The following is a 23868-nucleotide window of genomic DNA, read 5'->3' as shown; positions in this document are numbered from 1 at the left end:
TATTGTGTAAAAATTAGCATTCAGCCCTGGCTACTGAATCATTTTATACCTTATTGTAAATGTAATTGTAATTGTTGTATAATTGGGGAGGATTTACTGTATTTATTATAAGATGTTTCCTTCTGATTAGCAGGTCTCTCCAGTCTATTTTCCTGGCAAGAGAAAATGAGTTTGTCTGAGTGACTTCTGGGGCCTGGAATTTCTCATAGTCTCAGCCTTAAAACCATTGTCTTAAAATTTAAAATTATGCAGAATTTTGAACAATTTTAAGTGTTGGCTTAATTTGGAAACTGGCCTCTCACATGACTTTTTAATAATTATAATAGTAATAATAATCCATGCATTTGATATAACACCTTATCACGGGAAAGCGGAAAAGTGACCCGTAGATCGAATAACAACTGGGTTTTTACTGCTAGGTAAACAGAGGTGTGTAGAGTAAGGAAACTTGCCTAACATTTCTCCCTTCCTGAGAATCAAACCCAGGTCCTGCAATTCTGCAATCTTGGTCAGCATCCTGGTCACCAAATAAAATTGGTCATTTGCCTCAAGGCTTTTGTGGGACATAATTGTGCACAATTGGCTGCTGTATTTGGCCACAAAATACACAGTCACTTTCCAGTATGTCCATTGAGATGGGTTCCTGGTATGAGAAGGTGCTATATCAAAATTAAGCATTATCATTATTTTGTGAACATTTCAGGGGAGAAATTCCACCTGGGTCTAGATTTATTCTGTTTTCTTTACATTTTAGAGCTACCAGGCTTGGTATAGGTACCAGGATGGAAAATATAGCTTTTAATTTTGACCATCAGTGGACAAATATTCAGATGCTATGCCCCTAAACCCATTGAACTCCCACTCTCTACCCATCTGTCTCACCCCGTTCCCTTTATTTGTCTTTAAGTCCTGCCTTAAAACCTACCTCCTCAATTGCGCCTATGATCACCTCCCTTCCCTTCTCTCCCTCTCCCCTGCTCAGTGTCTGACCCTTGACAGCAAGCCCTAGATCTAGATCTATTTTATTAACATAATATTCAAAGAATACAGAATTTGGGACTTTCTCAAATAGGGCCTTAAGTTTGAAACATTTTTTCTGTAAATACTTTTAAGAACTACAGAAAACTGAATTCAGCAATTTGCGAGATTCTGAACATCCTAAAATGCTATGTTAATAGAATAATCTAGACCCGTGTGGAATTTTACCCCATATATATTACTGATAAAATAAGGTTCCTGCGTTTGAACTGTGAAAGACATAAAAGTCACACAAACATTGATTTTGCACGTGAAAGTGTTTATTTTAAGCAATTACAAGGAATTGGCAGTGAGTAAAAGAACATATTTCAGGCCTTTTAAAGGTAAGAAGAGTGCAGCAGCGTCCAGTTATAATTCCAACTGTTGCAAACGTTTTGCTTTCTTCATGTTTTGAATCACTGAAAAGCAAACGGAGCACTATAAGTTGAGTTTCTTTTGGATGAATCAAACGATAAATATATTTGTTGGGGTTTGGGGGTAATATGTGATGTTACAACAGCAACAACTCGCACTTATATGGCGCCCTCCATGCAGAGTAGCGTCTCAGAGCACTTAATGTTAAGTTATCAATAGTGTTAATAATATGAAGGACAGAAAATATAATTAAAATCTGTCCTTAAAAAAGTCCAAAATGACCATAAGTTTGGCACTGAACAGCCACCAAATCTAAGAGAATGGCTTTGCCCAAACCCTTTGAAGATTCAATATAGGCAACATGTTGTTTTTCAAGCAGTGAGGACCATGTAGGAAGTTAGTATTCCTCTTCATGACATCAGCTTAGCACTGCTTCACCAGATACCGACCTTAGGGGGTTCATGTAACTAGGCATTTGTGTCAACTGATGAAGAAAGCTGTGATGTCCTCTAAAGTCGAGGAGGCTGTTGACACTCACAGCTGAGAAACAATATGAACAATGGTCACTTGGACGGGTTACCAGAGGGCAAGCGGAGCCCATGGAACCGTATCCCAGCAAGAGAGGAGTCTGGGGAGAGGAGGCATATGGCAGTGGGCAGAAATGAGAAAATAAGGAAACACATTCAATTTTAAAAACAGGAAAAACAATTTGTAACTTTATTTTTACACATTTCCACTGATTCTACTTCTCGTCCACCTATTGTAACAGACTATGAAAACATTTTATTTTATTTCCTACCATATGTTTTGGAGAGGGAGGGGGACAAGATATATTTTTTTAAAAGTTTTGAAATATTTATTTATCTGTAGCTTGTATCACACAGTGACCAAGCATTAACCCTATATAAACTCAGACTCATAAGGTATTGTAACTAAATTTAATTACAGTTCTTGCCAGCAAAAGAAAAGTAGGATGTATTTTCCAAAATGGCTATAATATGCAAATAAATTGAAGTTAACCAACTTCTCTTTGAATAGATCAAGAATGGATGGAAATCTTTTGTAAGGCACTTACATATTGGAATATCTTTGGGCTCATAAGCGTAGAGGCGGTTTGCATACTTCCCTGTAATATCTGCTCTGACTGTCATAGAAGGATCTGCAGCGAAGCAAAAACAAAATAATGTAATATTAATAATGTTTACATTTGGTATAGTGTAGTTCATGTTAGAAGGATATCTCCAAGCACTTCACAGGATATAGTGTAAAGTGGAGTGATTGTGTGTTTTGTGGGCAAAGATACAATTAAAACTGTGAAATGCACAGAAGTGGTTATTAGTGGTCAGGTGGTTAAAATAAGTGAATAATTCAACCCATTGCTAGAAAAATAATATTAAATGATAGTGTCTTTCACAGAGACCATGAGCATATTACTGTGTAGTACTCTGAAAATACAACATGACATTTCAAATTGAACTTTCACTGGGAATGCTTTCAATTGGGATCGAAAAAGTAAGCCCAGAGAATACTTCAGGATGAATCAGAAAGCTGTGGGTTCAAGCCCCACTTCAGTACTTGGAACTCATCCAGTGTATGCTGACACTCAACTAGAGCGCTCTGTGTGTGTGCTACATGGTTGGAGGTGCCATGGAATCTTCAATGTCTTCCTGAACAGCACAGACACAACCTCAGTTTGACATCTCATATGAAGGATGGCTTTAATGAGCTTAATGTGCTTGAGCCCATAACCTTCTGACTTAGAGGGGCGAGTGCTACCAACTAGCCAGGTGGACACTATAACAGCTTTTTATAAGTAAATAGATATTTGAAAATAACTAATTTGAAGGGGTATGGAGACAAAGCAGTTACATTGGACTGAATGAATTGCTCTTTCAAAGAGCCAGCATGACATGATAGGCTGAATGGTCTTCTTCTGTGCTATAAAGTTCTAAAGTTATAAACACTCAAAGATTTGAAGGCATTTGGCCCACCATGCCTGTGTAGCTTTGAAAGATTATTCCACTTAGTTCCACTCCCTTGTCGTTCCCCATCCCATGCTGAATTTCTCTCCCTCAAACCCATGACTTGTCCAACTCACCTTCAAACACTATTATGAATGGTCTGAACCACTATTTTGTATGGTGTTCCATCACCTTCCATGTAAGAAGATAAACACTTCCAATTTACCTCTTGTTTTTTGGTAATGATCTTAAATCTAAGCCTCCATAGAGACCATCTTATTAACAGTGGAGGGGTTTCTCACTATCTGTAAAGTAGCACGCAAGCACCATTAAAAGTAGTATGTCTAGCACCTGAAATTTTCCTCCCCATTGGCTGAAAATTCAAAGATGCACTCAACAACAACAACTTGGATTTATATAGCGCCCTCCACGCCGGTCGGCGTCTCAGAGCGCTTCAAAGTAACGGATCCCAGGGCCGAGCCAGGGGGAGGGGGAGGAAGGTGACCAAAGAAATGTCTTCAGCAGAGACCTGAAAATAGGAAGAGAGGGGGCGAAGCGAAGGGAGTGAGGAAGGGAATTCCAGAGCCTCGGGGCGTAGTGGATGAAGGCACGGCGGTTGAGGGTGGAGCGGAGAACTCGGGGGATGAGGAGGAGGCCAGACCCAGAGAGACGAAGGCAACGGGTATGCTTGTAATCTGGCACGAAATAGCAAACTAGGTAATTTAGAGAGAAAGTAATTAGACTTCTGATAATAACGAAATAGGAACAAATTAGTGGTCTTTAATTGGCAATTTTACAGATTGGAAGTGGAGTTGATGAGACTTCCAGTGGGTATTGATGACTGTGAATGTACAAGCAGGTCAGGTACTCACCTACAAAAAGTATACGGGGGACGTATTTACCATCAGGTGAAAGGTGCTTGTCACTGGTTTCATGCTAAAGGTAAAGAAAAAATAATTTAAATTTAAATAACGTGTTGAATGGTTGAGAACTGTATTGCATCAGAATGCAGCACAATTCAGTTAGCTGACGTTTCTAAAGCTTCTCGATATAGATGCAATGTTTGGGGTGAACTTGATGGGCATCTAGGCCGTTTTCTTGCTCCTTCGAATCTACCAATGTAAGGAGGTGGCTTGATCAGTAGGTTAATAGGAGGTCAGTAGGTCAGTTGTTCGGCATTCAGTCAGTTGGTCGGTCAATCGATCAACAACAAAAACGACAACTTGCACTTATATAGCGCTCTCCAAGCAGGATAGCATCTCAGAGCGCTCAGATCAGTAGGTAGGTTGGTCAGTAGGTCAGGCAATTGGTAATTAGGTAGGTGGATAGGTAGATAGGTAATTTACACCCGTGTTAAAAATCTGAAAATAGCATCATACTGGTCTATGCTATTACACAGGCACTAATTTGCCATGATAATAATAATAAGAATCCTTGCATTCGATATAATGCCGTATCACGCCTTCAAGACATCTTGAAGCATTTCACAGAATATATTGTAAAGTGAATTGACTGAATATGTTGTGGGCGAAACGGGGCAGCCAATTGCGCACAGCAATGTGCCACAAACAGTCATGGATTGAGTGGCCACATTTTTAATTTTTTTTAAATCCGCCAATCGACTAACAACTGGGTACCTACTTACTAATAATAGCAATAGAGAAGTACTAGTAGGGAAGTAGGCGGGTATCAGAAAGAGACTGGTTCATTCAGTACTTTCCTTCAAGATTAAATATAGTACAACTTATATTTTTATACAACAACTATCTCATTGGGAGGACGTTTCAAAATGCTCGACACTGCTCGCTGGGCACCGGAGCTGGGGGTGCTTTGACAACCTGATCTGTTTATCATTTACAGATAAAAAATTCTCCATCAACAAAGTTGATTATTGTGCATATGATTATTAATAAAAAAAACTTGCATTGATAAACGCCCTTTGTGTGGAATAATGCCTCGAAGAGCTTAAATACAAGAATAATAGAATAATGGATGCTATTCTAATAATTATAATATAGTTAAAAGAGAGAAAGGTGTATATATATATTATATATTTAAAAGGTAGACAGACTGATGTCATAGAGTGCTTAAATACATGAATAATAGAATAATGGATGCTACTCTTATAATTATAATATATTTAAAAGCGAGACAATGCACAATTGGCTGCCACATTTTGTCCACAAAATAAACAGTGAATTCACTTTACAGTATATTCTGTGAAATGCTTTGTGACATCTGTTCTTGTTTTCCTATTTTCCACATTCAGTTTAATTTCTTATGACCATTTATTTAATTCCATATTACTTTGTTTCCAAAAATAATGTGTAAATAATTTGCAACACAATTATTCATATTTTATCTAAGATTGCATTTGTGAGATTATCTAAGATTGCATAGCATTTGAATAATTTTGTCTTAAAATTTAAAATGCTGTAGGATCGTGGAAAATTCTTCTAATTTAAATTTGGTTGTCAGTTTTTTCTTAGGAACTATGAAGAAACACTTTCCAGAGTGTGACTCAATTGAAGAATCCTGCACTAATTTAAATTTTGCTGCACAAATTGCTCAAAAAACACAGTTACTCTACTTTACAATATACCCTGTGAAGTGCTTTGAGATGTCCTCCTGGCATGAATATACTATACCAAATGTAAGGATTATTCTTGTAAAAAGGCCACATGGGTTCATTTCAACAAATGTTAAACTTCTTTCTTTTCATAGGAAATATTAATAGATAAATAAAACATTCCTTACCTTTAGATTCAACATAATGAAATCATTGTCAGCCAATGACTGGATTTCTTCACTTTCAGCAAAAACTTTCCTCAGTGCTATAAATAACATAGATTAGTAACACTTTACTTTCTTGGCTATGGTTATACTATAGCAGTTGCAGCAAAGTTGGCATCAAGTTATCACATGAAATTGGTTATGACACATTACATAATGTTAGAGCAAAATGAAAGTTGTTCAGCAATACCATCAACAAAGGATCCAATATCTCTCTAGAACTTTTCAGATTGTATAGTTTTATTTTATCAGAATGATACAAATAAAGTATTTTTTTCCATTTTGTATTTACTACTGTTGTTAATCACTGATATATTGACTGAACGAGGCTATTGCCATCCATTAAAAACCCAGGAATTCACAGCTACCTGCTGTAAACTACTTGCAGCATTTGTTCTATAGATATGAGCAATAACTATGTTGCCTTGTGACTTCATGATGTTTTTTGGTCAGCTGAGTGTCTGACACATGTGAAATCCATCATTTACAGAGTTTAAAAGTCTGTAAACCAAACTGAGTTTTACCAATGTGTGCCACTAACACATGGAAATTTCCCTATGTCTAGAATGGAATAGGCGTGCTTTCCCTGGGGAGAATGGACCCTGCTTGCAGGAATTTACTGGGAATCCCTGTTTCCAGTGACTGATCTGTCCCTCTAGGTCCTGTCGATGAACCTGGCTGGTGTGGCTTCAGTTGTGATCTTCATAATTAATTGCAGTAAAATTAAACAGAAACAATCACTGCAAGAATGAATCACTGAAGATTGCAATCTCCCATGCTATAAATTAACCTGTCCATTTTGTTGCTGGAAGTGAAATTGCTTCATGTCTAGTATTCCCAGGGCATTATGTTAGAACTCATATCTACTTGGTGAGACTTCGCACCCCAAAAGATTGTAGCTTCCAGGTCAATTGAAATATTGAAACGGGAGGTAGATGGTTAATTAGTTGGCAACCTGGTTTAGTTGGTAGCATTTTTGCCTTGTCTTCTCCAACAATTCCACAGATAATATTGGTCATTCACCTCGTGTCTATGGGACATTACAGTGCACAAATTGGCTGCTGCATTTGCCTACAAATACACAGTCATTGCATTTAATTGTAACATGCTTTCAGATATTCTGATAATGTAATGAGATGACACACCAAATACAAGGATTATTATTTATCGTTAGTATTTAGTGGGCACGGGCAATCAAGGAATATGGTGAAAGGGCAGGCAAATCACATTAAGATGCAGACCAGTCATGACCAAAATGGTGGAACAAGCTCATAGGCCTGGATGGCCTATTCCTATCCTGTTGTGGCCTGTGGTTCACTGCCTCATCTATGGGGCCACTTCAACGGCCACAGGATATATATTACAATATATCCTGTGAAATGCTTTGAGATGTCTTCCTGATTTGAAAGATCACGTGTAACGATTATTGTTATTTAAGAAAAAAGCAAACAGGACCACAACTAGAATAATCAATTCTCCATTAATACATTGAAGCAGCTGGTCAATCTTTAACTTCATATGTTTATGTTTGCTTGTGCACTAATGATGTTACAGTATCTGCTGAGATGTGGGCAATCTGAACTTTCACCTAAAAAAGTTAAGTTCTTCATAGCACCTAAGGCATCCGGTGAAAATGGGCCATTTGAAGGAGTGCTACACAAAAATGCAATGGTGAAGTAATTCTTTAACTTAAAGAGCTAAAGTACCCTTAATGTTAAATTTACTGTTTACTTTTTTATTGTTAATGACTGGCAATGAATCTCTTTCAGTACTTTGAAGAACATTTTGATGTACAAATTTGCCTCTTGTGTTTGATGGATTTTATATCAACAAAAAAATGACATTTTGTCAAGCTGCATATTTTAATTTTTTTAAGACAATAATGATTTGTGGTTTGAAGCTGAAACACCATTCGAATCCATCACAGAACAATCTGCAAAAGCGGACATTCTTACACTGTGTATGTCCTGGATACTTGGTGACAAATCACTTTGGTTTGGATGTAATTTTCTGCCACGGTGAAATATGCTGGAAACCTGATACCTAAAGTCAGGGGCAGTTTGATTCATTTCACTACAGTATAAACATGACTGGTGAGAATGGATACCATCTCCACTGGACAATGTTCCCTTGAAAGCTCTCAGGAATATTGAATAACCCAAGAATTTTTGCGTGACCGATTTTTATACATTAAAGAGTCAAGTCAGTCTTTTTAATGACAGTAAAAACCTAACACATAATTTTGTTGCATTCTATACACAAAAGCAAACTCAGAAGTTAATATATAATTATCCCCAATTAGTACGGAGCAAGAAGTATAATGATTCTTTTGTACTGCTGAGTCGAAATAATATCACTGCTAGCAGTAGAGTCAAATGGAGAGAGAAAGCAACTTTAAGGTACAAGCTCACATCAAACCTGGCTGGGTAAAAAAAACTAAGATGCAACTTAATGTATGCACAGAACTTAGAAATTGTTTTTTTAATAACTTTTTAATGACTTTAAAAACTGGTATGTTGAATGTCCAATGGATCATTCCGTAGCTTTCAAAGGTCCATAGCAATGCACTGATTTGCACCTGTCTGGGTATAAATTCAGGCGAGCACTACATGTAGCCCAATCCGCGCTTATAATAGGAAATCCCACTAGTCGTCCACTTCGCCAAAGATGACGTATAATGGAACTTTTCTCCAGTTGTGTTTTTACTACAGTAGGAGAATTAAACTAGTCCTCAATCAATCTCTGGGTGGTATTGGCTTAACCCCTGATGTTTACTGCATGCTTTACTGTGCAATCGACATTTTGTAAAATCACTCTCTGTGCTATATATTGAATATGGTGTTTAAGCAGAATAATAATTATAATTCTAATTACATATTAAAAGACTTATTACAATAGAACTGTAAAGAATGTCTAATTAAAAAATATTATTACCGTGGCAATGGGGACAATTGTCCAAGTGATGAATGACCATTAATGGCTTGTTGCTGAAACAAACAAATAATTTAGAAATTACTTTTCAGAAAAATAATTTTGTTTACATCATGATAGACACATGGTAAAGCGAGAGAAAAAATACAGTCTACATTGAAAATGAACCTTTGAAATTGTTTTAACATTTTGTCTAGATTAAATGTAGGGCTTTCCCTTACTGTTGGTAACCTGGACTATTGTTATCAGCTATATATTTTCACTTGATAATCATAATGAGAAGAAATACAACTGGGTTTGAGACTTCCTTCATTCTCTCAATGAAGAACAAAATGACTGCAGGTAAGGTAGGCTGGACAAGGTGTACAGGCAAATTATTGAAGGTTAGGTTGGAAACTCCATCACCTCCCTGTCCTCTTCTCAAGTTGGTCATAAAGACTGGATGCTGAGCTTTACTTTTAATTGTTGATGATCCCTCTCTCATCCATGTCCTCAGAAGAGAACAACTGCACCAAACGTCCAAGAACAATTGTTAAACAATTTACCTAAAGCTAAAGATACTGCCACATTGTTAAATAAATGGTACTCTTAAAATAGTTGGAAACTAATGGATATCCTGTAGAATGTCCATAGACAAATGTATGTTTTACAACCATGTTTAACAAATGAGGATTGACAGTAGGGGTTGAACCTTTACATGGAAGGGAAACAATTGTAAAGACTATCAAATGAAGCATGTTTTGGGTCAACATAAAACACTGGAATCCCCGCTGTTCTTGTGATCCTGATTTATAGGTCTGATTTAATCACTTCTTATTCATTATTGCAGTAGAATTCTGAATAATCTTTCTGGGAGGCTTGTCAAGCTAGTCAAGTCTCTGCAACAATATAGTGGGTTCTACGTAGTAACCAAAATTCATACAATTCACCTTTATTAATGTATTTAAGTTACCAAATACATGAGCAAAACATGCCTTACAAAAGTTCTGAAGGATCTCATCACTCGGAAGATATGGAATTTTTTAGTCAATTTTTCCACTACTTCTTCTCTAAAGACACTTGACTCAATTTCGTTTTCCTGGGGTTTGGTTCCTTAAGAATAAGTGTCAATAGGCCATTCAACTGTAGGAGGCACCACAGTAAAGCCCAGTTCTCCTCTTCTCCCATGCAACTTTCAGGAATGATCTCTGGGTAATAATGAGGAGCTGGAAACCTGGCTGATTTCCTTCCCCTAACCCAGGGATACTGAGGTAAATTGCAGTGTTCCACTGTTGCCCCAGTTGAGGTCAACTAGCTGACCCCCGATCTTGTTCAAACCTTTTGGTCTATTTATCTAGTGTCTGACTGCTTTGCTAGTGCTTTGACATTGGAGGAACCAGCTACAGCTTTCTATTCAGGACATTCATTTGTTTCTCCAGCTTTTAGTATTATTCTACATCCTTCTAGTGACCAGTAAATTCAACATGGAAAAATATTAGTTGTCAACTCACCTTTTTCTTGCTTTATGAAGCCCTTCTTCATAAGTCTGAACCCAGGTCAAGCCATCACCCCAACCTACAAATAAGAATGTGAATAATAAAAATGTCAACATCCAAATGGGCAATTGTTAAACTAATCTACTATTTTCCTGAAAATTGCCATGCACCATGATAAAAAAAGTATTGATTTATTTCAGGTCAGTTTTATTAATTCAACCAGCTTCTAATACTGTATTTGCGATGCAGGAAAAAATATTGGGAGCCACGTTGAGCATTTAGAGATTCTCCCACCTGGAAGTGAACCAGTTTCTGTCCCATGTGCAACAAACAAGTGATTTTGCCAACAGGAAAGAGAATGGTTAGAGCAGAAGGCAGTCACCAAACAATGTCCTCCCCTTCCCCCCATCCTTTCCTCACCTTCAAGTGGTTCCATAAATCTTCAACAGGATATGGATTCTCTTGTCATTGGTTACCAAAATACAAAGCATACGCTGTTTCTGTAACAACCAGGTGAACAGGTGCCAATATGCTTGTCATTGGCATAAGTGAACACTTTCTTTGCTCCTTTATGGAAGCATACTGAAAGGACGAGCAACTCAAATTCAAATCTCAAATGCATTATTGCTCTGCACAAAGGTGGGAGTGCAAAGGTTGGCCAGTAGCACTTTTGTGAACCTCTCAATTTGAATATTACTTTCGCGTCTCTCAACATTTTTAATGAATAAAAGTGGAAAAAAACTCTCTTTCTGACCTGGCTGACTAAAAAGCACTAGAAAATTCAGCATAACAAGAATACTTAAACCTTTGATAAATTCACAAGGCTTATGGTGTCAAACTAGGACCAAAATGACTGAAATATTTTCATTGATTTGGCTGGTGTTTAGAAATAAAACATCCATAGCCAAAAAAAATTCCTGAACATAGCCTGAAGACCATTATCTTAACGTTTAAGATCCACAGAAAATTAGATTCCAAATTAAAATTGAATTTAAGAATTTTCCAAACATTCGGCATGCCTCAGGAGTGTCTGAATGCTTGACCCTGTTTTGCTTGGAGGGGGTATTCAGAATATAGTGCAATCTGTTTTTACATTTTAAACATCTCTGAGGAGAAAAATGACCACTGTGACATTGCGGGTAATTTAAATAGGGTGACACAAAATTGTCAGGAATGTTTTGTTTCTATGCCAATGAAGATCACTGTTCCAGGTACAAGTAAATTGCAGAAATCTCATAATATTTCACAAATAAGCACTGTCTGTTGGACACACATGTCATCTAGATACGTTTGTTGTTCCTAATAAGCAGAGAACTATGATGCAAGCTTTGATTTTTTTAATGCCTAGAACAACGTTTTGAAAGAAAACAATTCAAAAAGTGTTGTGTAGACAATAGGCAGGTTCAGAATTTGATCTTTGATTCCTGCAAGAGAATTGTGCTTCAGTAGCAACACACATTGACTATTATGCAGCATGCATTCTTCTTTCAATATAGATTCCCCTACAATATAACCAGCAACATCACATCATACAACCAAGCAACTATGGGCTTTGTACCTCTTGACAGTGTTTCAGGCGTTTTCTTTTCCACTTTGATTGTCTTAGCCAGGTTAGATGAGACAGCAACCAGCAACAAAAATAGTGGTGCAAAGAGTAGTGACATGGCTGGGCAGAAGAACTTCAGTTGTACTTTCTCTGATAGGAGTTCAGACTGCAAGAGCAAGTAGAGCAAAGCAAGAGTTAAAAAAAAATGCCACTCCTTTTCTAGGTATAGTAGAAGACAAAAGCATTAATATTGTCAGAGCAAGAGATACCTGAGATATTCAGTGATGCTGGGAGTCCCTGTGGGGAAAAGTTGCAGAAGTGAGAGATTCATTAATTCAGCTGAGGTATATATATATACAATCTCCTCCACCACCTGGACAAACACAGTATCCATAGCAACCACATGACGTCTACCTGAACGCACCTTTTTAGAACTTTAATCAGTCAACTCTGACTTCAGAGTGCGCTAGCCTGAATGTTTGCTTTCTTTTAAACATAAGAAGAAAATACAATTCGAGGTAGTGCTGAAACAATCTTCATACTTTCACGAATTAGCTTTGAGATTTCTTGTTAGTGTAAAGGGAATGCAAGCCTAAGCTAGGTATAATGAGAAAGAAAATGTACAGTCATGCTAAACTTTACGAAGAATAACCAGGCTTGATCCCATTTGTGCTGGTTGGATGCCAATCGTTTTTTACAAGTCTAGTCTGTCAGGCCCAGTAATTTATTATATACCTTGCTGCTGTTTTCTTAGAATTATAAAATCTGACAGCTCAGAAGGAGGACATTCAACCCATTGTGCCAGCTCTTTGAACGAGTTATCCAACTAGACCCACTGCCCTATTCTTATGCTATAGGCCTGCAATTTTTTCCTTTTGAAGTACCTGTCCAATTCTCTTTTGAAAGCTACTATCAAATTTGCTTCCATCACCCTTTCAGGCAGTGTATTCCAAATCATAACAACTCGCTGGGTAAAAACATTTCTCCTAGTCTCCCCTCTGGTTCTTTTGCCAATTATTTTAAACTTGTGTGCTCTGCTTAAAGACAAATCTGCCAGAGGAAACAATTTCTCCCTATTTACTCTATCAAACCCCTCATCATTTTGAATACCTCTAATAAATCTCCACTTAACTTTCCCTGCTCTAAGGAGAACAATCCCAGCCTCTCGAATCTCTCCACATATACTGAAGTCCGTTATCCCTGGTATCATTCTGGTAAATATCCTCTACCCTTTCCAAGGCCCTGACAATCTTGCTAAAGTGTGGTGCCCAGAATTGGGCACTATACTCTGGTGAGCCCTAACCATTGAAGCTTCTTAAAATAAAATTGTCCTATATTACTACTTGAAGTTTCTTAAGCATCTCCATTATTTTTCTGTAAGATTTGGAAAAACATCTTGTTGCATTAATTAATCTTTTGATATAGAAGAGTGCGTGTCAGGTAATGTTCCCTCCCCTGGTTTGTCAGGGGAGCATGTCTGTGAGAATAGGTTCCAGGAGGACTGGAAGGATATAATAATAATCCTTGCAGCTGATCTTACCTTATCGTGTCTTCGAGATGGCTTCGCAGGATTCATTGTAGAGCTTTATGGCATAAATCAAGAAATATTCAATCAAGAAAAAACTGAAAATGCACAACTGATTGAACATGGACTTACCCAGAATCATGCTGTAGAGTGTAGTGACTGTGCATTTAATAGGTGAATAGGGTGGTAAGGCTCAAGATCACTGTGAAATTAGTACCTCTCTCTTTTGCTTTGTCTGGGTGAGCTTCTCCTGATAATACATAGAGGAGAATGTAGAATTGTATCTTAGATCGAGGGAACAAAATATTCATGTCTTCTTTGCAAAGTGTGCTGAGTAAGTTGGTCAGAAAAAGATGAAATAAGCAGCAGCTCTGAAGAGATTCACAGCCATGCCTTGAGCTGAAGGCAGACATACTGTAGAGAAGCAGAACTCCTGTATTCATTGAAAACTGAATGTGACCATTCTGCAAGCCTTGTGTTATCTTTTAACTGAAACACATATATAATAAATAATAATCTTTGTATTTGATATAGCACCTTATCACTTCGTTGAGACATCTCAAAGTGCTTTGCAGAATATACTGTAAAGTGAAATGACTGACTTGTGTATTTTGTGGGCAAAACACGGCTGCCAATTGCACACAGCGGTGTCCCACAAACAGTCATGGATTGAGTGACTAAATTATTATTATTTATTATTTTGGGGAGGAATTATTACCCCCAAAAAGCAATCCACCAATTGACTAACAACCAGGTTTCTACTTACTGCTAGGCAAACAGAGGTATGTGGAGTTAGGAAACTTGCTCAAGGTTTCCCCTCATCTGGGAATCGAACCTGGGTTCTCGCATTTGCAAGGCAAATGCAATAACCACTACGTCATGGGACTTGTGTCTGAATAAGCAACAGAGAATTTTGTCCTGAATGTTTGCTCCCAAAGTGGAAGTCTCCATATGAATATAAATTGTATTGTATGTGGTATTGGTGTAAACACACTTTGGGAGGATTGGGTGAACAGTCGATTAGCAACTTGTCCTCTCTTTTCCAAGCGAGTTTGGCAGTTTCCGATTGTATCAGTGAATTTACTGATGAATGAAGGATGAGCCTAGCCTCTATGCTCTTTTAACCCTTTGGGACATTCCATTTGATTTGTAGCATGTACACATTCAGTTACTTGAGCTTCAAGGCTTTAACAAACAGCAAAGCATGTTGATAGGAACTTGTAGTTCATGAGGTTACTAGATTCTAAGAACTGAAAGAACAAATGCCTTGCTGTCCCATGTCACTGCTGTTCTTTATAAAGCTCTTAAGAAGTACTACTGGAGTGCCACCCTCTGTCCAAAGCCTCAAATTACACTTAATTACCTACATTTCTTCAGACATTTTCAGCAAGGATCCTCTGCCATTGTATTTTGATTACGGTCACAAGAACAGTTCGGATGAATAAACACCATGCTTTTTTTTTGATATTTGGATAGATATTTGTTAAGTCATGATATAAAGGAATATGGGGCAAGGGCAAGTAATTGGACTTGAGTTACAGATGGGCCATGGCCTTATAGAATGGCAGACCAGGCTCGAGGGACTGAATGGCCTACTCCTGTTTCTATGTTTTGCAAAAACCTCTTTTAAGTCCTCTTTTAAGATGCCTCTTTTCAAAGCTGAAGAGCTGTATGTTTTCTAATCGTTGCTCATAGCTCATTCCTCTAAAACTGGGAATCAATCTCTTCTCTGAACTGCCTCTAGGTCAACAACAACCTGGACTTATATAGCGCTCTCCATGCAGGGTAGCGTCTCCGAGTGCTTACATTATGGGCAACTCCATTATATTGTGGTAAACAGCTCTGTACACAGTGTTCCATGTGCCATTTACAGAGCAATGTCTGGCTTGAGCATGACTTCTGGGGATCTGAATTCATCTAACCATTAAGCCCTGAGAAACGTTGAGAGAAATGTAATTATTATTTTTCAGCTCTCCGGGAAAGAAGAGGCAAAATGTTAAATATACAAACTGATCTTGTTTGCCCAAGAAATTCAACAAGCTATGATTTCATAAACTTGACTGGAAACAATAATAATAATAATAATCCTTATATTGGATATAGCACCATCACATCATCAAAACATCACAGGGTTTACTTAAAGTGTAGTGACTGTGTAATCTGTAGGCAAACATGGCAGGCAATTTTGCACACAGCAATGTCCCACAATAAGCTGTGAATTGAATGACTACTATTATCTGGGGTTTGTTGGCCAGGACACAGGAGTAACTCCTTTCTCATTTTGAATAGTACAATGGGATCTTCAACATTCATCTAACAAGCAGGCAGACCCTCAATTTAGATTGTCATCCAAAGGATAGACATCGCTTGAATAATCCCTTGAAATCAAAATAATAACAATAATGTACGACTGTTTGTGGGATACTGCTGTGCGCAATTGGCTGCTGCATTTTGCCCACAAAATATACAGTCAATTCACTTTACAGTAAATTCTGTGAAGTGCTTTGAGACGTCTTGAAGACGTGATGAGCGCTATATCAAATGCAAGGATTATTATATTATTATCCTCTGACAATAGAGCACACCCGCAGCATGCATTGTTGTCATCTTAGAACTGTGTTTTCAAAATCCTGACAAGAGGCTTGAACCCATAATCTTCCGAATCAGAAGCTTGAGTGCTACCAACTGAATCAGACTGAAATCAGAACTATTGCTCTTCTGCAATAACTTTGTTTTGGTTACTTGTAATGACTCCAGTTTGCCGAGATAAGCAACTTGCTTAATATGATGCAACCACATCATACCATTTGATCTTGTTAGGATATGAGGTCTTACTCTAGTGGCTATGCAAGCCTAATGTTTAACTATGACCTTGTTCTTAGAAGTTCTTAAACCACTTTCGGACAGCTTATTTTATTGCAATAACTCATATGAAGTCACTCTGCAGCTTCATCCAGCATCATTCTACGTATCCTGGAGAAATAGTGGCAACTAAGGTACTCTCAATATATCCTTCACAAAGAGGTCAGTTTCTTACAATGCTAATCTGGGCCAACAAATATGATTCAAGGTTAAATTCCCAATAAGGACAATATTTATTATGAAATTATGCTGCTATTTTCTAGTTTAATTTATTACAAGTAGGAAAAGTAGAAAATATTACTTTAATAATTGAGTAATAAATGTGATAGAGTAATACATTTGTGAAGCTATTACAAATTTTCATTGGCATAGCTTGCTCAAAAATAGTATTGTGAAATGTATTACTGCTTTTCCCTCTTGCTACAGTTTTCTGAGTCTATTTTTCCTTGTTGCGTTTCTAAGGTTTCATTTGTCTCCGACATTATTTTCTCTATATTTCTCTTGTCTCTTTATTCCCCATATATAGGACAATTTGCATTTATGTAGTGCACTACATGCAGGGTAGTGTCCCAGAACACTTGACAGTGGCAGAGTCTGACCCCAAGCCAGGAGGAGAGGGAGGTGACTGTAAGCATGATCAAAAAGGAAGGTCTTTAGGCGGGATTTGAAAATGGGGAAGGAGAAGGCAAGGTAGAGGGATTGAGGGAGAGAGTTCCAGAGATTTGGGGCGTAGTGGCTGAAGACCCAGCCACCGATGGTGGAGTGGAAAAGTCGAGGGACAAACAAGAGGCCAGAACCAACTGAGCAGAGGCAGCAGGTGGTTGAATGGTGGATAAGCAGATTGGATAAGTAGGGAGGTGCAAGGGCATGAAGGGATTTGAAAATGAGTGAGAGGATCTCGAAATTGATCAGTTTGGTAATTGAGAGCCAGTGCAGCCTGGCAAGGGCTGGTGTGATGGGGGTAGGGAGTTTTGTGCAGGTGAGTATCTCTCTTATGTTTCTCTCACAGCTCTTTCATTTCCATTTGACTCTCCCATTTGAATTTCTTCCTATTTTCCCTTTTTCTCTCTCATCAATTTATTTTTCAGCTTTTTCCTCTTCACTCTTAACCCGTTGTATCTGATGCTCTCTCTTCCATCTTAACTGTAAAATAATAATAATTTGGTCACTCAATCCACAATTGTTTGTGGGACACTGATGTGGCCAATTGGCTGCTACGTTTCGCCCATAAAATATTCAGTTGATTCACTTCACAGTATATTCTGTGAAGCGGTTTGATACTCCTCGAAGACCTGATAAGGTACAATATCAAATGCAAGGATTATTATTATTATTATGTTTCAAAGGTACTTTTGTATGTTCTACAATGTGCTAAATGAGCACATTGAATAATCAAAGGAGGCTATTTGCCCATTGAGCTAATGCAAGTGCTTTCTTCCCCACTGGAACTATGTATTCTAATCCCAATTCCATTATTTAGTAAATCTTGTAAAGCCTTGATGACCTGATAATGCGCTTTGTCAAATGCAAAGATTATGATTATTTTCACATTCCTATAACGCAAATGCACAAACTACTATTGTGGAGTAATACCATCTTCATTATCTTACGTGATTGATAGTAATTGTTAAATATGTTTATGAACTTCCAGTGAAAACTTATGAATTCAGAAATCATTAGCCTTTAAGAATCCAATTCAAAATAACCTACGTCCCTGATATCAAAAAATGCAGCTGTTAATATCCTAGCTTTCCTCTATAGAAGATGTAGATATGCAATTTTGATTAATTTATTCTAGCAAAAAGCTGGTTAAATGCCCAGTTAGAACTGATGTTTAAACTTAGAAAGAAATTAGCATGGGCACATAGTAACTTTAATAATAATAATAATCCTTGCATTTGATATAGTGCCTTATCATGTGGTCATTCATCTCAAACTACATCAAAGAATATACTGTAAAGTGGTGTGAATGTTTGTTATTTTTTGGGTGAACAGAGTAACCAACTTGTGCACAGCACAGCAATAGGATTGTTAGCCAGGACACCAGGAGAAACTTCTTCTCTTTTCGAGTAGTGGTGTGGGATCTTTAATATCCACCTGAACAAGCAAATGGGACCTTGGTTTAAAGTCTCATCCGAAAGACACCCAAGGACTGCACGAGAGTATCAGCCAAGATTATATGAGTTCCAAGATCTGACATGGTGCTTGAACCCACAGCCTTCTGACTCAGATACAAGAGTGCTACCAACTGAGGCCAAGAAAACAGTCAGATCTGAATAATAAAATATGAGGTTTTGCTCTCCTGCTTTTGTTTCTCAATTTATTACTGGTGTTTTGAAATTGCAATCAACTATAAATATTGGAATTTAGACTTTCTTTCAATTACACCAACAGACGATTCAATTAAAGCTTCAAATTCTGTTTAAATCCTGTCTCACAAATTAGACTTTGGTGGGGAATTTTTCAGTGGCAGGAGACAAGTCATGGCTCATGGGGAAATGTTGCTAATCTTTCACTAGGCAGATGAAATAAGCAGCATGGTGCTTGTGATATTATAAATGGTCCATGGAAGGATGGGGTTTAGGGATCTGTCAGTTACCCTATTCTTGCAGGTCCTTTGTAATGTGTAAATGATATGTATATATAACTATATAATATTATTTAAAGGAACTGGGGATGCCTGCCCCTTTAAAAGGGTTCTGTAAGATTTCAAATTGCAGAAGCTGCTTGCAGCACAGAGTTAGCAAACAGCCTGCATGAGTTGGAACAAAGTAATAGATGCAGGGCTGCTTGATGGATAGTCAGCTAACAAGCACTCACAGGCAACCTGCAAAGTAAAATAACACGTGGGCGCTAGCGCGGGAAAAGAAACCCTCGCATTCATATCATATGTTGGCAGAGCCACATACCTATATAAAGCAATGCTCGGCGCTCCTCGTGGTTGGTAACTAAGGTCGGCATCTGGTACGAACTGACGTGTACAGGACTACTGTACAGTCAGAGTTGGTTTCATGTTCCTTTACTAATGCAGCATTGCGCTGCCAGTTGTTGCATCATGTGTGATTGTTATGTTCGATCCCATGGTTGTATATCTTCCATTGCTGTGTTCCTTATATGCAAGGTAGCCTAGGGGTTGCTAGGTTTTAATAAAGAGCTGTTGTTTCCACCGAATGTATTCTCGGGTGTCTGTAGTATTGTAGACAAGAAAAGGAGTAAGCACTTCGGAGGGTAGTTGTCAACATCGAAGGTCTACTAGTGCAAGCAGACTCCGATTAGGCAATCCAGTTACCTGGCATTCGGGTTAACTGGAAATACCTGTCTGTGTGTCACTGACTTGGTTGAGTCTCTTTTGAAACAGGACTTACACCGACAGGGTTACGAGAGAGGTAGAGGCTACTTAGTATGACAGCGTTAATAAAATTTGCACGCAAGGGGTGAGAACGGTCGAAGATCTAATGACAACAACAACAACTTGGATTTATATAGTGCCCTCCACACCAGATAGCGTCTCCTAAGCGCTTTACAGTAACGGATCCCGGAGCTGAGCCAGGGGGAGGGGGAGAAGGTGACCAAAGGCACGGTCGAAAAGAAAGGTCTTCAGCAGAGACCTGAAAATGGGAAGGGAGGGAGCGAAATGAAGGGAGTGAGGAAGGCAGTTCCAGAGCCTCGGGCATAGTGGCTGAAGGCACGGCCGCCGAGGATGGAGCGGAAGACTCCGGGGACAAGGAGGAGGCCAGACCTGGAGGAACGAAGGCAACGGGTACTGTTTTGAGAGAGGAGGTCAGAGAGGTTGGAGGGTGCAGAGGAGTGCAGGGACTTGAATACAAGGGTGAGGATCTTGAAATCGATCCTCTCTGGGACAGGCAGCCAGTGCAGTCTGGCAAGGACTGGGGTGATCGGGGAGCGGAGTTTCGTGCGGGTGAGAATGCGGGTGGCAGAGTTTTGAATGAGTTGGATTTTATGGATGGTAGTGGATGGGAGACCAGTGAGAAGGCATTAGAGTAGTCCAGCCGAGAGGTGACAAAGGCATCGACCAGGATTTTAGCAGCTTTTGGGGCGAGGTATTGGCGGAGATGGGCAATGCGTCAGAGGTAGACGAAAGCGGTGCTGGTGTGGACCGGATGTGGGGGAGGAAGGATAATTGGGGGTCAAACCTGACGCCTAGGTTGCCTACTGGTTCGGGGAGTTTTAGAGGGAGGTCGGGTAGGTGGAGGAGGTGAGAACCGTGAGATTTTAGATGTTGACGAGAGCCAATGAGTATGGCTTCCATCTTGTCAACGTTCAGCTGAAGGAAATTTGCGCTCATCCAGCCCCTGAGATCTGACAGGCAGGCTGACAGAACATCAGGGGACTGGGGGTCGCAAAGAGAGGTGGAAAAATAGAGTTGGGTGTCATCTGCATACATGTGGAAGTGTACCCCATGTCTGCTGAAGACATCCCCAAGAGGGAGCATATAGATTAGGAAGAGGATGGATCCTTGGGGTACCTCGCAGATGACCGGGTGAGAGCGGGAGGAGAAGCTGTTTGTGCAGATGTACTGCTGGCGGGTTGTGAGGTAGGATTCGAACTAGGCGAGTGCGGTCCCACTGAGGTGGATGACGGAGGAAAGGCGGTGGAGGTGGATTGCGTGATTGACTGTGTCGAACGCGGCGGAGAGGTCCAGGAGGAAAGGTGGCCGAGGGAGCCCTGGTCACAGATAGAGAGGATGTCGTTTGTGACTTTCACAAGCGCAGTCTCTGTACTGTGGGCAGGGCGGAAACCGGACTGGAAGGGTTCGAAGAGGGAGTGGGAGGAGAGGTGTGCGCGAAGTTGGTTGGCAACAACGCGTTCTAAAACTTTTGAGAGGAAGGGCAGATTAGAAATAGGACAGTAATGGCTGGGGTTTGAGGGATCTAGAGAGGGTTTTTTCAGGAGGGGGGTGATGACAGCAGTTTTGAGTTAGGCAGGGACTGATCTGGAGGAGAGGGACTGGTTGATGACATCAGCCAGTAGTGGGGAGGAAGGAATGTAGAATGGGGGTGGTGGTAGGAGCAGATGATGAGGAAGATGAGGGGGACAGAGAGGGCGTGGTGGTGGGTGACAAGGGGCAGGTGGACGAGGCTGCCTGGCGGATGTTAAGTATTTTAGATGAAAAGAAGTCCATGACCTCTTCGCACTTGGCATTTGATACGAAGCGGGGCATGGAGGAGGTAGTGGGTGGTGGAAAAAAGGATTTCAGGGTTGTATTTAACCTCCAAGATGATGTTGGAGTAGAAGGCCGTTTTTGTGCGTGTCAAATAACGGCGGTAGCTGTGGAGGTGCTCGAGCCACAGTTGGCGGTGGGCTGTCAGGCCAGTTTTCCGCCATCTGTGCTTGAGCAGACGGGTTTGGGTCTTTAGGCGGCGGAGATGGTTGTTGTACCGGGGGATCGGGTGGGTTTGGAGATGGTCCTAGATTTTAGGGGGACGAGAGAGTTGAAGGTGGAGAAGTGGTGATCATGGAGCAGCTGGACAGCTGCTTCAGGATCTCTGCGGGTGGAAGACCAGAGGGATAGGTTGTTTGATAATGTGAGGGCCTTTGTGAGGATCTCAGGGGGTAGGCTTTGGAAATAAAGGCCACCCCGCCGCCACGTTGGTTTGGACGGGGGGTGTGGTGGAAGGTGTAGCTTGGAGGGAAGGCTTCCACTAGGGGGACTGGTCATTGGGGGAGAGCTTTTTCCTATTCCATGCTTATATTTCATGTGAAAATGTCACTCTTGGTCTTTATTACCGAATGATAGTTAAAAACCTTAATTTGTCAGATCTATGGAATTTATTTTGATATTCAATGATCCTCATTTTCCAGACAATTTCTGTTCACCAGAAAGCCATAAAAAGCTCTCACTATAATATTTATTCAGGATCTTGTAGAGTCTATCATTACCAAAAATGGAAAACAGCAGCTCACAGACAGATTTTGGCTACTTCAAAGATCACACAAGAAGGATCACAAGCTAGTTTTTGGATGAAGGAAGCCCTTCGGCTGCTTTGATCTCACCCTTTCAGAATATTTGCCCACTGTCTTTCCATTTCAGCATTAAACTGTTTCTAAAGTGAGTCATTTGCATATAAAAGGCTTTTTTCCCCTATGAATGTTCAAATTAGTTGTTCGTGATACTTTTGTTTTGTCAGCCAAGTGTCTGACACGTGGAGATCTCAAAGTTTGAGTACTGTTGGAGTTTAACCAGCTGGACTAAAGACTAAAATGAAAAACGTTTTTTATTTAAATATGGTGCCATCAACAACAGCAACAACAAATTCCATTTGTATAGCGCCTTTCACATCAGGAGGACGACCCAATCCCATCAGGATTGTTAGGCACTTTGGGACGTTCTCTCGATGTGAAAGATGCTATATAAATTAAAATGTGTATTGTATGATTGAGAACAAATCAATGCACAAATGCAAGAATGTTTATTTTACCTTATCATTACTGAGATTCATGTTGACCCACACAAGTTTTTCCAACACTCTTACAGTCATACATACACAGGCTGGTAGATGAGAAAGAACTTTGGAATAGGAGGAGGCTATTTAGTTTATTAAAACAATTCTGACTGTTTATTGGACTATGACAGATGATTTTATCCAATTTCCCTGTCTTTCCTTCTTACCTCTTAATACATTTAATTCGCAAGTATTTTTCTATCTCTCGTTTTAAACACCCCATTGATTCTGCCTCCAGCAATGCATTCCACATATTCATAACCTTCTATGGAAATAAATGTTTTCTGATCAAATTTCTAACCACCCAGCTAGAATTTTATGAGTATGTCCCCTTATTTCAGAATTAGTCCCAAGTCTTACATGTCCCAGTAAAAGTGACACCACAATTTTATAGATGACAGCTCATAAACTGATCCGTGTGACATGCTTGGTTTGCGACATGCTTGGTCAGTAACATCATGATCACTTTACATTTGGTATATTCATAGTGTTTTGACCACTTGTCATGACTCTACAGTTCTTTATAAGGCACTTTGCCCATGAAGAACACAATAAAAACTGGTTTATATTTAGATTGTAAGAGAAATCTTCAAAATGCAAGTATAGATAAATAGGTTACTGGTCTTACAGAGTTACACTGCACAACCAGGAGTCAAATATAGTGCTGTCAAGTCAGTAACAGCTAATTGCCAGACTACAATCTCAAATCGGGTACAACATGCATAGCTGAAAAGAGATAAACAGCTGCCTGCTCCCCACAGCTCATGTAATGTAATGCCTGGATTATTCTAACAGGGCAGGCCATCGGAGTCTGTAATCTCTGGTTCCAAATATGTTCTGGGGTCAGCGAGGTCCATATCAGAGGTATGCCTTTGGAAGACTGCCAGAGTAAAGTACCATCCACACTCTCCATCCCAAG

At 39.4% G+C, this 23868-nt stretch overlaps 1 protein-coding gene across 1 annotated transcript; it reads right to left on the bottom strand.

Moving 5' to 3' along the window:
* Positions 1-1284: 1284 nt before the first annotated feature.
* On the bottom strand, positions 1285-12425 carry agr3 (anterior gradient 3, protein disulphide isomerase family member). Its single transcript, NM_001292246.1, has 8 exons — positions 12368-12425; positions 12111-12264; positions 10568-10631; positions 9081-9133; positions 6111-6187; positions 4226-4289; positions 2468-2551; positions 1285-1436 (listed from the first exon to the last, which is right to left on the bottom strand). The coding sequence occupies exons 2-8, from the start codon at positions 12214-12216 to the stop codon at positions 1387-1389; spliced, it is 498 nt and encodes a 165-aa protein (NP_001279175.1). The 5' UTR covers positions 12217-12264; positions 12368-12425; the 3' UTR covers positions 1285-1386.
* Between the last annotated feature and the right edge of the window lie 11443 nt (positions 12426-23868).

The sequence above is a fragment of the Callorhinchus milii genome, unplaced genomic scaffold (genome assembly GCF_018977255.1).
Source record: "Callorhinchus milii isolate IMCB2004 unplaced genomic scaffold, IMCB_Cmil_1.0 Scaffold2, whole genome shotgun sequence".
Lineage (NCBI taxonomy): Eukaryota > Metazoa > Chordata > Chondrichthyes > Chimaeriformes > Callorhinchidae > Callorhinchus > Callorhinchus milii.
This window is presented reverse-complemented; position numbering and strand designations above follow the sequence as displayed.